This window comes from Sylvia atricapilla, chromosome Z (assembly GCF_009819655.1).
Source record: "Sylvia atricapilla isolate bSylAtr1 chromosome Z, bSylAtr1.pri, whole genome shotgun sequence".
NCBI classification, from domain to species: Eukaryota; Metazoa; Chordata; class Aves; order Passeriformes; family Sylviidae; genus Sylvia; species Sylvia atricapilla.
The window spans coordinates 75,043,752-75,057,455 of record NC_089174.1 but is presented as its reverse complement, the minus strand read 5'-3'; the positions used below and the strand labels follow the sequence as shown (position 1 = coordinate 75,057,455).

General features: G+C 39.9%; 1 protein-coding gene across 1 annotated transcript in view; it reads right to left on the bottom strand.

The window, feature by feature from the left end:
• Window positions 1-12,977, bottom strand: part of NDUFS4 (NADH:ubiquinone oxidoreductase subunit S4) — a 47,844-nt gene extending 34,867 nt beyond the window's left edge. Inside the window, exon 1 of the mRNA XM_066339755.1 lies at window positions 12,824-12,977. Coding sequence (XP_066195852.1) covers window positions 12,824-12,909 — 86 coding nt within the window. The 5' untranslated portion in view covers window positions 12,910-12,977. The remainder of the gene's footprint in view (window positions 1-12,823) is intronic.
• Between the last annotated feature and the right edge of the window lie 727 nt (window positions 12,978-13,704).

The following is a 13,704-nucleotide window of genomic DNA, read 5'->3' as shown; positions in this document are numbered from 1 at the left end:
GGGGAATGAGAGGCTGGAGAGCAGTGCCATGGAAAGGGCCCTGGGCTCCTGGGCCAGGGCAAGTTGAACATGAGCCAGCAGTGCCCTGGCAGCCAGGAGGGCCAGGCGTGTCCTGGGGACATCAGGGACAGCACGGCCAGCTGGGCAAGGGAGGGGATTGTCCCCTCTGCTCTGAGCTGGGGCAGCCTCACCTCCAGGGCTGGGGACACTTCCATACAAGAAGGTCACAAAGCCATTAGCTAACACCCACAGGGGGGCCATGGAGGTGTTGAAGGGTGGGTTTGAGGGGAAGCCACATAAGAAGCAGCTTGGTCTGTTCAGCCTGGGGAAGACTGAAGAGAGATGACATTGCAGTCTGCAACTTCCTTGCGAGGGGATGTGGAGGGCAGGCACTGATGTCTTACCTGTGATGACAGTACTTGAAGGAACAACATGAAGCTGTGTCAGCGGAGGTTCAAGTTGGATATTAGGAAAAGGACCTTCACCCAGAGGGTGGCTGGGCACTGGAATAGGCTCCACACAGAAGTGGTCACAGAACCAAGCCAGACAGAGCTCAACAAGTGTTTGCACAGTGCACTCAGACACCTGGTGGGACCCCTCCTGTGCAAGGCCAGAAGCTGGGCTTACTTGTGGATCCTTGCCAACTCAGAATATTCTATTATTCTTTTAAATTAGTTAAATTTTCAAGTAGTGAATACTTCATTAAGTAGGAAAAAATCAAATTTTAGCTATTTTAGATTACACTTTAATTATCCCACAGGTGAGAATATGATGTTTACCTACTACATTCAAACAAGTATCAGATGAACCACTGCACAATGGTCCCATAACTACCCCAGGACCAGAGTGCTATATCCACCCCGGCATCCCAGTGCATTCCTCAGGATACAAGTCAGTTCTGTGAAGACATGAGTTGCCCACCACCAGTTTTCTTAATTTAATCAGCTTTCTTGCAGTCAAGACATAACAAAGAAGGTCAGCTCTGACCTAGTACCAAGCTTGCACTTTCCCTGACTCAAACAAGGGCCCAGTTGAGCAGCCACCTAAATGAGACGACATGACTGGGTGCATGACAAAGACCAGTCCTTCAGAAGGCTCCACCTCAGGTAGACAGCATCCCCAACCTACTCCTGCAGAGCTGTACAGGTGTCTTTTAAACTTTTGAGTATAAGCATACGCACAATGCAAACAGCATTGTGTCAAGGAAGTCAAGGAAGAGTTCAGCCAAAAATCCACTGAGCTAGCCTGGAGGTTCAAGTCAGCACACTGGCAAGCAACAAGCTGCACATCCTGAAACAGTTTTTTGCAAATCTCAGGCTGGTATCGAAACATTTCTTCAAGTTCTTGGATTGAATTCAAAGCAAGTCATTATTTGATATTAAACTTCTAAAAAAAGTCATGTCAGTGTTCCTTGACCATCACATGCACATGACTCAGGGCATACCAGTGGTCTCTGACAGATTACAGGAAACAGATTAGAAACACTTCTGAGAGGGGCTTAACATGTTAAAAATAAAATTACTCAGAATTATTTAAATATTTTTGTTCTAGAAATCAAAGAACTAATTATGAAAGGAGACTTGGTATACTACATTTATAACATTATAACAGTAATTTGTCCAACTGCTATCAGGTCACAGGATCTCTGAATTACTGCCACCTGTACAGCTGCTAATAAACCATTTCATTATACACTACTCTCAAAACTGGAACATCTAATCTTCGGAATTAACCTCAATTGACAAACTGAAAGCAGCAGGCTGCCAAGAACCAGAAACCTCATACAGGCAAGTTAGTTAAAAGACAAATATTAGAAATGCTGCACAACCCATAACAATTATCAACAGAATTTACATTCACATTAGTTAGAAATCCTAGTAAAGTTAAAAAAGAAGACAGAAAAGTTGTGTAGGGTGTAAAGATAAAATACCCAGGTGACACATTTGCTTTGTTTGTGCTTTCTAAATGTCAAATTCCCCACACATACACATTCAGGAATCCATACAACTTGACAAAACTAAAAACTGTGCTCTCTTTATAGAAAGAACAACAAAAGTCAAAGGGTTTCATTTCAAAACTGTAAGGAATGAAACTAATGTTCCACAACCCACCTCTGTCTTATTCTCTGCATTTTTAAAAAGAGCCTTTGAATCATACAACATTAAACAGAAAAAAAAAGAGTAAAGATTCCTCTGTGTTTGCAAACTGATTTATGGTATAACATGGTCTTGTATTTCACCCCTTTCCACTGCTATTAATTTAGTCCTTCAATCTGACAGCACTTACTGGCTTAATTTATTCTTAGTCTAATAATCAAAGGCCTGTAAAACACAGTATATATATGTGTGTATATCCATATAAATATATATATGTAAAAGACAACTTCTTTCTTATTTAATGCTCTCAAACACTTGAATTGTAAACTACAACACAAAAAAGAATCCTTTAAAATGTTACTGGAAAACTACATCTTGATTTATAATAGTGTAGTGGTTTCATGTTCGCTGAATTTCTGTTTTGCCAAATTTAGTGTCATGGTTTGAGTGACTATTTTGGGAAATAGGATTTGGGGGAACATGAAAGTCCATGGAAGTCACATAACCTATTCGGCTAGTAAGCCTTGGCTGTTGGGCAGCTATGACAAACTGTATTTAAGAGCTATATATTAATGTTTGTAGTACAAGCCACTTAGAGAAAGCAAAATGCTTTACAAATGGAACATGACATACAGGTTTCTTTTCAAAACTCTGTGCTTAGCTGTTATTCTAGATGAGAATGGGATAATCTAGGTATTATTATTTTATATGATTTAATTTCACACTTGCTTTGTGAACTACGCCTCGTCTCAGCTACCTTTCTTTTCAATTTCCTTTCTGACACTAATTTTGTCCTCAATTCCCCTTTGAACTGTTACCACTCCTCAGTTATCATGTACCTTTAGCTACCCTCCATGTCACACACCTTAATTGCACCATTTGATCTGTCTGCCCACATGGTTCTTACACACCTCTGAGGAGAACAACCTCCATGATACTTCAATAAATTTTTGACTACAAGTTACACGCAGAGGAGAGACACCAATGCTGCCACCTTACATGCAAGAATATAGTCTGAGTTTTCAAGTGCTCTAATAATGACAGTCTAAAAGACAAACTCTCTTGGACCATGCATCAGGACACTTAAGGGTGCTAGCAGGTCTTAATGGCCATGACCAGCCTCACACAGGACCCCCATAAATATCCCCTGCCTGTGGCCCTGTGTTCCATTGAAAAGCTCGACTCTGGGTCTTTAGCCCTTGCTTGAATCATTAGGTGTACCCACCGCCAGCCCTGGTTCTGGTTTCTGTCTTGGTCATAAGGGCACCGCCTCTGCTGGGGTCACCCTTACTTTCCAGCTTGCCTTACTTTCTGGACTAGACAGCCCTTGATTCTCCCCAACACTTTGCTTGTCTTTAATTCCTATCAAATACACACCGTGGATTTTTTTTCCAGTGCAATGCAATTTATCTGCACTTGGTTTTCAGCCTCATATTGCAACCAAAGCAAAGGACTTAATTTTTATGTAGTCTCTCTATAATGACTGATTTTAAATCTTATCTTGTTTTCAAAAGATACTAACCACACAAGCTTTTAGTTGTGGGTACCAGCATGATTAAATACCTTCTACAATACACATCCATCTTGAGATGAAAACAAATGCTTGGCTGCAATGTAAGCAACCTATGTAAGTGTCTCCCACGGGAGTTTTATAATAAATTACCACACCAAAATTTTAACACCTATTCTGCACACAAGTGCAAGCAACAATTACATGGCACTAGCTAGGAAAAAAATACCCCTTCCTTTTTTTGCATACTGAATCAGCAGTCTCGGAACAATTCTTTAAACTGATGAAGGACAATTTATTGTCTGCTACAAGAGAAATATTATGAAACTACCAAGCTACATGAAAGAAGCCTACATTTGAAGAAAGCCTGAGTGCTCTGTTTTTACATAATTATCTGTTTTAATTTTATTTCCATCTGTCATTATTTATGAATTTACGTACATCTCAAAAGCATTTCTGAGAACTCACCTTTGAGAATAAAAATAACCTCACCAGCTACCCTGTGTGCTCGCTTTTACTCTTCCTTGTACACTGATCCTCTCCTCCTCTGCAAGTATTATTCTCTCTTGCTTTTTATACTCATACTATCCGAGCAGCTGTTAGCTCTCCCTTTGAAAGAAGCCTGGAAGTATTGATATTACTCACGGTTTTCTAAAGCCTTAAGGCAACACTGTTGTTTTAAATGCTAACCTTATTCTTGAATACCAGTTCAGACAACATGCGGATTATTTGTCTCTTTTTCTGGTAGTCAAAAACACTGGCATATGACAAAACATCACTCTTGCAGAATTTTCTGTCCAATAACTTATGCAGCAGATGCAAATATTCCCCAAATATGTGACAGAATAGTCAAAGCTACTGCACGAAGAGCTTTCTGCCTTTTTCCTTCATTCAAAATATAGTAGAAAGATAATTGATACATGGTAACTTTTGAACATGCAATATCCATAAAAATCTTAACTTAAAGTACTGAAATCTGTAAAAAAATATTAAAAACTCAACATTATCTGTAACAAAATTTTAGTTTGGACTTCAAAATAAATGGCATCACTAACACTTAGCAGATTACTTCATTAACATTTAGCAGAAGATTACTTTGACAGATCACAAATGACAATGTCAGAGGCATCATATATAAAAGATACATTCATAAAAGGTCTGAAAATATTTATATCAAATACATAACGTCTGCCTTTAAAAAAATGAATAGAACTTGTTTATGAACTCTTTCATGTTAAGACCCCAGAAATAAGCAGCTGCAAGAACTGTTTGCCCACACACATTCTGGAGCTGCCTACAGTCTGCCTTGTTGAGGAAAAAGTTACTTTACTTCTTCAACATCAGTTATGGGTCAAGGGAAGATTCAGACAGAAACTACTGCAGCTAGATAGAGCTAACTAAATAATACTTAAATACACTATTACACCATCAGGAGAGAACAACTGCCCTTTGAAACTCAGACAGAAATAACACTATTAATTTCTTAGAAAATATGAAAAAGAAGGCTTTCATATTTCCTAATCCATTATAAAGAAGGTAATATAAACCGTTCAGCTTGCCTCCCGCTAATTTAGAGATTTCTTTTATTAGAAACAAAAATGGGTAAGATCTTAAGACAGTTTGGAGGTATATTTTTTAACACGCTCAAAATCAAATGCTTACAAAAGAATTTCAAAAACTTAGCAAAATCCACTGTATTATTTTAAGAATGAAAACTTGCACATGGACACAAGATATACAACACTTAGCTACTAGGGATCATAGACATTTACTGTAATTATTAGTATAAAATAAGAGTCTTTAAACTTGGGGTTTTTAAAAACTATTTGCGAGTAGGTTCATGTTTCCCTGCTAACTATAGAAGCCTCTTGGCACTTCAGTCCCTTAAAACAGTCTCTCTCATCTAAGACAGGCAGTAACAAGGTAAATTGAGTCAAAACACTCAAACTTACACTAAGGAAAAATTAAGGTCATTTTTAAAATCCAAATAGCAGTATTTTTCCAGTATGAGTTAAATCTGTTGAACATGGTATACTAAACCTACAGCAATAAAGCAAATTTTATTATTTTGCTAACACAAATTTGAAACATTGTCCATTGACAGCTGGCATAATTATTCCCCTTCCCCATGTATCCATTTGGCACTTCATAACTGTACAATTGACTAATTTATTTGAAAAAAAGAGTGTTTCGACTTAGTGCAACAAGTTCTACAAATATATTTCTCAAACTCTGAGATATAAAATATTCAGTATTAGGATATATCAACATGAAAGTCTTTTCCATAAGAATGTTTGGGGGATTGTTTTGAAAACAAAGGGTAATTTTTCAAATGCAGTCTTAGGATTCTGTTTTAAATTCTTTACTCCCTAAAGGAAAGTATTATGTCCTTCTGTTTTAGGATACTACTGCCAACAAACTTCACCTCTACCCTCAAAAGCTTTTTTGAGAGGTTGTTTGGTTTTTCAATTTTGGCGTAGTTTTGAGGTTTTATTCATGTCTCCACTCCTCTTCAAATCTTCTAAGTAGAGAGAAGATTATTAGGTTCTCAAATCAGTAAGTTTTTTCAGAAAGTTATCACATGCAACAACGTTTTTTTAAAAGCAAGCCAAACTTCATGTAAGCAACCTACAGTTCTGAGCCCACAATGGTTAGTTGCCACACAATTGGTTAGAACATTCAGCAGTTTTAGTGGAGAAGAAAGCACGCTGCTTATTTACTAGTTAGCTTTCAACACAAATGTATCTTGAAAATCTGCCTACTTGTCTCTGTTCAACCCTTACTTTCTGAAAAGTGTCATTCCTCCCCTCTGGGTTTCCAATTCCAAAAGTGAAAGAACTGAATGTAATTCAATTAAGTCACCCCAAGTTATAGGACCAACAAGAAAGAGCAATCTAAGAAGCCTTATTAGGAACACTTTGCTGTCATGATGCTGGCTCTACTTACTTCTCTGTAAATACATTATAAAAACAGCCATTTCCGGAACAACACATCTCTTCCTTGCCCCATTATCAAACTTTGGTTCTCCCGAACTTTTTTTTTCCTATCTACCCCTCTTACTTGCACATCCTTCTATCCATCTCTTCCTCTTCTACAGGACTACTGTAGTATGTATACTAGCGTGTACTAGTAGCTCATATGAAAGTATGTGAACTTCCACAAACACTACAAGAATCCCATACACTTTAAGAACTCAACTGAGCTTGATCTGAGCTTACACTAAACTACATGATACACAATATTTTTCACTTTTTCAGTATGATGGAATTGTTCACATTGACAGCAACATTCTACTGCTCCCATGTTTCACTACATCCAACACCTCCATTAGCCCATGGGGGCTTTCCAAAAGCTTACTCTTTCCACTCCTAAGGAAACAAGGAGCACTCCTGCACCCTACTTCCAATAATGCCAAAAAAGAGCAGGAAAAAAGCAGGAAATCTAAGATACAATTATGGTTCACATCAATCACTTTGATATCTTAATAATGGTGCACACCCATGAACATGAACAACAGACATGAGTACGTTATCGTACTGCAACTACTCAAGTAATGATGGATTAGCAGTTTTGAGACACTACATAAAATACTGCAAAGGGTATGAAGTCATACTACTTTTCAGAAATTTCCTCTTCTCTTTCTCAAGGCATGCAAAATTGTTGCAGAAAGAGAGCAGTCCTTCAAAAGAGCCAGACACAGGCTGTTTTCAAAGGACCTGTGACTACAACAAATAACTACTGATACTGCATTCAGTCACAGTGAACAGGCAAGATTTGGATCCTAGACTCTCACTTAACAACACGATCACTATCTGAACAGTATGGACAGAGTCAAAAGCAGTTGTTTTCAAACTAATTATGCACTCCAAACATACGAAATACCTACCTATTCCCAAACTACTGCTTCAGGATGTCTGCAAGGTCAGACAAACACTCACTGCTGCCTGGAGTTTTGTTTTTAAACTCATCCTCATTACATATATGAACCGTAGTGGATTTAACCTTTTTCTCCCCTTGTCAATGTCCATTTGTCTCTCCTTACCTTTCACCTTAAGTCTTCTGCAACACTCCATGTAATCACAATTTCACGAGCAAAAAAACTGCAGGAATTTTATTCCAGATTTAAGTTTACCTTAGTGCTATTATGTTGTAAGATACTGTGACTCACTGTACTTACTCTGATACATATTAAAACCAAAATACATACTTAACATAAAACTGTAAAATTAAAAAAAAAAATAGGTGTTTTAAAAACCAAATATATCTTTTTTTCTGGTGAATAACCAAAATAAAACTATCTATAAACATCTCTTCTGCAGCTAGGGCAAGACTGCAAAAAGACTGCTTTTTCTCCTGGTCTTATCTTTAAATTTTATTCCAGGTTCTCTATGCAGATTATATCAGCCACCAGAAATAATTTTAACAAAGATAAATGCTACAGAACTATCTTTTTTATTAATGAAAACCAAAGCCTCTGATGTGTCTGAGCCTGACAACACCACACATACATTTATATATTGTATGGAATAAAGCATACAGCAGACACATACAACAGGTGGATGAAATAATAAGTAATACAACTTCCACAGCATGCCACCTATTCCAGACTTGACAAAAATCTCACACTGGCTAGCACTAACAATGCCCAAATAGTGCTTCTATTAACCAGATTCAGTCAGGGCTTTGTGCATCTTTAAATAGCTCTCTGCTTTACCCAGACCTAGCTCTGGGAAGTCTACTAAGCCATATTTTAACACATGCGTTGGTATTCACATGCAAAAAAGAGCAATATTACTTCATGAAAGAAGAAAAACCAAACCCAATAAAACAATAACACAAGAGAGTAAGCTAATTACCTTGCAGATTTTTGTTTTTCAAGTTAGTAAGCATTTTCTGTATTTTCCATGCAAGGACAGGATAAAAAATTAAGACAGAAGGATTATTTTTTTTTTTTTTAAGAAATCCTTTATTTTGCCACAAAAATGGCTACTCTCTTATCTTCCTGAGGGGAAAGCCTGCTTATAAAGACAGTAACTGAAAACTGAAACATCCCAGATTTCCTCAATTTCTTGAGTATGAATTGAGTATCAGTGAATTCGTACTATACAAGTGTTCATAATTCTTTACTTTCATAACCTCAGATCCATTTATGACTGTGTCAGGGACAGAAGACAGGTCTAAGGCCTGCCATATTTGGCCTGCTGTTGTACACATGTACAGGATAATGTAAAAGACGTTGTTGTTAGCTGGTAAGACTGCCCTTCAGCAATGAAATTAGCTATCAGTCACTGAGTGGAATTCATCCTGTGAAAGGGGAATAAGCCCTTGCTGGCACAGAGCTGTCATCTTGGCCATTAGAATCTCATCTCATGCGCCAGCCCTGCGTGAGGTGATGCTGAAACTGGCCACTCCTGAGGAGGTGATACAAGGTGTGGTTCTGGGGTGGAGGGGAGAGGGGGACATGATACACACCGTTTTCTTCTAGGGGTGCCCGGAAAGTGCACAGCCCACCCACCCCTCCCACCTGAGCACCATGCTCCATCTCCTTCTCCTGCTCACTGGCTTCTCCAACATCCAGAGGTTGGTATGTATTTATGCAAAAGTGACCACTAAAATCGACTTGCTTTGCAATTCCTACTGCATCTTGAGTTTTCTGTGCATGGGCATCCTCCTGAACCTGCAACAACGATGAACCAGCAAAACATTTGTTGTGGTATTCAGTCTTTACAACAGCATTACAAGAGCAAGGTAACACATTTTGAAAAATCACTGAAAAGTGACATGAAAAATTCATTATCATGAAATGTATAGTGTGTGGCCATACAACATTCTGCTACAGCAACAAAAATTAACTCTGACTCAAAAAAATTGTGATAGAAAGGGTTTCTCAGAAACACCCTGAAGTAGTTTTGAAATAAATATCTGATTCTCAATTCAGCAGGAATTTGAAGCTTTCTTTTGAAAGCTTCAATTGCCCATATTTCTCTTTCTTTTGAAAGCTTCAATTGCCCATATTTCTAATGGAAGGAAACTGCAATCTTTTAGGTTAAATTAGGGAGAAGACGTTCAACATAATTTCAAGCCTCCTGAAAACTTGACAGAACTTACAAGCATGAAAGCTTCAAAATATGATCTATGCAAAGCAGACACTTCTATTTTCTGAACCAACTCAAGTACCTGCTGATATCTATTAGGCTCATCACCAGATAAAATAATGAGGGACTCAGTAACCACTGCTTAAGTGATTCAAAACAAGCACTCAGAATTTCATGAAGATATGATGAATGTTGCTGCACGTTCTCTTAATTTCAGACTGAACACTTATGCCCATATTGTGGAAATAACCAGTTCAGAATCATTGGCAGCATGGGCATGTGTATGTTAAAGCGTCTAAACGTGTCCCCATAGAAGCAGTATTTGCACTAGATGATGAAATGAGATTTCTAAGAACCAAATATCACTATGAGAAATCCATACAGAATTTCTCCTGTAACTCTTGGAAAGTGACCATATTACTATTTAATTGAAGTTCTGAAAACTGGAGCACTGTAAGAAGTGTCACACGCAAAAATCTGCATTAAAATGCACTGCAAATAAAACTACACTTTGAATGCTTAAAATTTAATCCTACAGTGTCTAAACAATAAGCTACATTACTCTCATAACCAAATTTCGGCAAGTAACATGAAACTTGCCTTAAGTTTTACCAAACAACCAAACTTGACTCTGAATCTAAGTAAACAAAGCATAGTGCTGGAGCGATATGAGTCATTCAAATGCCCTCACAGTTGACAGTTGCAGAATCTTCTTCAGTCATCTCCTAAGAACACCAATAATTTTTATTGTTAGTAATTCTATCACCTGTATTTACTTAAGGACACACATCTAGCATACTAGTATAAAACATTCTTTCTACAGTTTGACAATGACAGAGATTAGTCCACCAATAAATTAGACAGACAAATACATCAAATATGCTTCAAAACAAAGAGACTACTTGTATCAAATTGTATCTGTCAAAATACTTTTCCGAAAGGAAACCAGTATTGCAGGATTTTTATATCCAATTGCAAGATATGCAGCAAACTACTGGCTTCTCAAAGAAGCAGTCTTTTGGATAGCTGCTCATCTGTGAGGTCGGGAGATGTGAGACACTAAAGCTGAAAATGGGACTTGTACACTGTCAACTTTGAGGCATCTATCTATATAGTAAAATTTATCTAGGTTTCTGATGAAACACAAATGATTCCATGCTCTGTAACAAAGACTATATGGTATGTAACAAAGAAAAAGAAACAGCTGCATACAAGAAGCATTACAAAGTAAAAAAGCAACAAATACACTTTCTTCCTGTCTACTTCTATCTGATTTATCACCTCAATGTGAGCTGCAAGGAAGACATCTTGAATTTAAAACATAGAGCCCTAAATCCTCTTCTGCAATTATGTATGTTGATTCTCACTAGCAAGTAGGGAGACTGCAGAGGATGGTTAAGAATAAAACTTCATATACATATTTTTCATATATAGATATTTTTATATAAACGAGTATTTAAGAAAATATTTGCTTCATTGCCTACTTAACCAGGAAATAATTACTTTGCAAAACTTACACAATGAATGAGTCTTATGCATTCCCTAATACTGCCAAAACGATCTTATTCTGAAGCACCTTTTCCTTAATCCATAGAAAATTTTACTCTCATTCTAACAACAAGCAGCGATTACAAAGCTGTGAATGAACTTTAAGCGAAACTGAAAATGCTCTCCCTCTTCTCCAAGAAAACTTGCTGACCTATGATTAGGTCACTGTCCTACAAAATGTGAAATATAAGTTTCAGTCCCACTTAAGCACATCTCCCCAACCTTCCTCTTACTGAAAATGTTAATGGACACTAATTTTTCCTCACCTTCAGTGGTAAGCAAGGAACCTAATGCACTGTTTCAAAGAAGAAATGCCAACTGAAGTGTACCTACCTCACACTTCCATGCTTGTCATACCCAGCCCTGCTACATCCAACTGTTTATTCTGAAATAATTACTTGAAATGTAGAATGGTAAGAATTTAAGACAAACAAAATTATTTTTAGCCTGAATCACTTGACTGACCCAATTTACCACACAGGACAGGCAACAGTTCTGTCAGCACCACAGAAGAGCAGAAGAAGGGCAGAAAGGCACAGCCGAACATGAAGAGTGAGTTTCTGGATCAGTGTAGAGGAACTCCTAAATCCGCACTCACATATTTCAAAGCATTTTTAGGAGACAGACAATTAACCTTCAACAGAATAAAACAGGTGCCATTTCAGGAGGGAGGAGGCAGCAGTAGCCAACGTGACAATCAAAGAATAAAAATGTGAAAAAACAGCAGAGCTATAGTTCTTTCCTAGATGCAGGCACACGTATTTATATACACATACTCATCTAAAACGCCCCACATATTTTAAAAAAATTACTGGAACTAACCTATATCTGTTATTAAGTAAAGACTTAAGGAACACAAATAGCAAACCCTCCAAATCACAACTAAAGGTATTTAGCCACGTTATTTCTCCTGACTACAGTGGGGTCTTACATAAGCTTCAGGCCTGTGAGAGGCACAAAAATAAACATATGCACGCATCTTCAACTCGCGGTTGGGTCATGACACCTAACACAGGTCTCTGTATTAAAGAAGCAAATGACAAAGTGCCACCAAACATTACAAAGCTATTTCCAACACTATTTTTACGAAATCAACGAAAAAGCAGCATTCATCCTCTGAAAAAAAGTAACGTGTTTCAAAAAAGGAATGGAAAAGAAAGGCAACACGATACAAAAGAATGTACTGGGGTGCAAATCTCTGGGAAGACTCCTGCCGCGATTACGCTCTCCGGCAGCGAGGCCATGACGACCAGAACTCGACCTCCAGGCACCGCAAGGACATCGGGCGGGCGGTCACCGCCAGGCAGACAGCAACGACGGACAAGGACACGAACGGACAGACGGGGACGGGCAAGGACACGCACGGAACGAAACGGAGGAAGCCTCGGCCCGGCGCCTGCTGCCAGTCTGGCCGCCCCGCACCCGCGCTGGGGCACTACGCGGCTCCCCCGGCCCAGCTCCTGGGGAGGCCTCGGCGGAGGCCCAGGCCCGGGACAGCCTCCTCGGGCCCCCGCGGGCGCCGGGGTGCGGCGGTGCCCCCCGGACGGCCGGCGGAGAGCCCGCGGTGCCGTTACCTGGGCGGAGGCGGGCGGACCGCGGCCGCACCGCTCCTAGCGACGAGGCCCCTCAGCGCCGCTGACATTGAGAGACACGCCGCCATGATGCTCAGCGCAGCTGCTGGGAGACGGCGGCGCCACGGGGCCAAACCTCCTCCGCCCGCACAGGAAACGCGAAGGCGAGGGCGGGAAGAGGCGGCGGGAAGGACGGGCGGGGAAGGGCGCGGGGGTAGGGAGCGGTGGCGAGAGGACTCCGTAAAGACATGAGCGAAAGGCATTGCTCGGAGGGAAGGCAGATCTGATGCCCGGAGCTCTGTAGAGAAGCCATTCCCGTGTTTGGAGTGCAGGCGCTCCTTTTCCCCAGTTACGTGTTTGGTCCAGAAACGTTTTCCGGCAGCGTTGGTTGTGACGCCATCTTCTTTATGGGCACGAACTGAGAGAGAGGAAATTTAGCTTAGCTGTGAGAAGGAAATTGTTTACCGTGAGGGTGGTGAGGCAGTGGAACAGTTTGCCTAGTTTGGAAGGTCGTGGATTCATCAATCAGTGCTCAAAAGCAGGTTGCGGTGTTCAAAGCCGGGTTTGATAAAGCTTTGAGAAACCTGGACTACAGGGATGTGTCCCTGCCCCATGTCAGGGGTATTGGGACTAGGTGATATTTGAGATCTGTTTCAACCCTTAACACTTGCTGATGGTGTGACTCCAAATGGCAGGGGACAAGCAGCAGGGAGGGCAGGTGTCTGGGCTGGCCGGTCCCCGTGCGCTGGAGACCTCTTTCCTGGGCACAGAAGCTGTGGGGACGCGTGTTTTTGGCCCCGTTGTTTCCCATTATGTTTCGCAGACAAAATGGTGCACTCTGTATAAAATAGTTGGTACATGTTCTTGCGCTTGTTTTTTAGCAT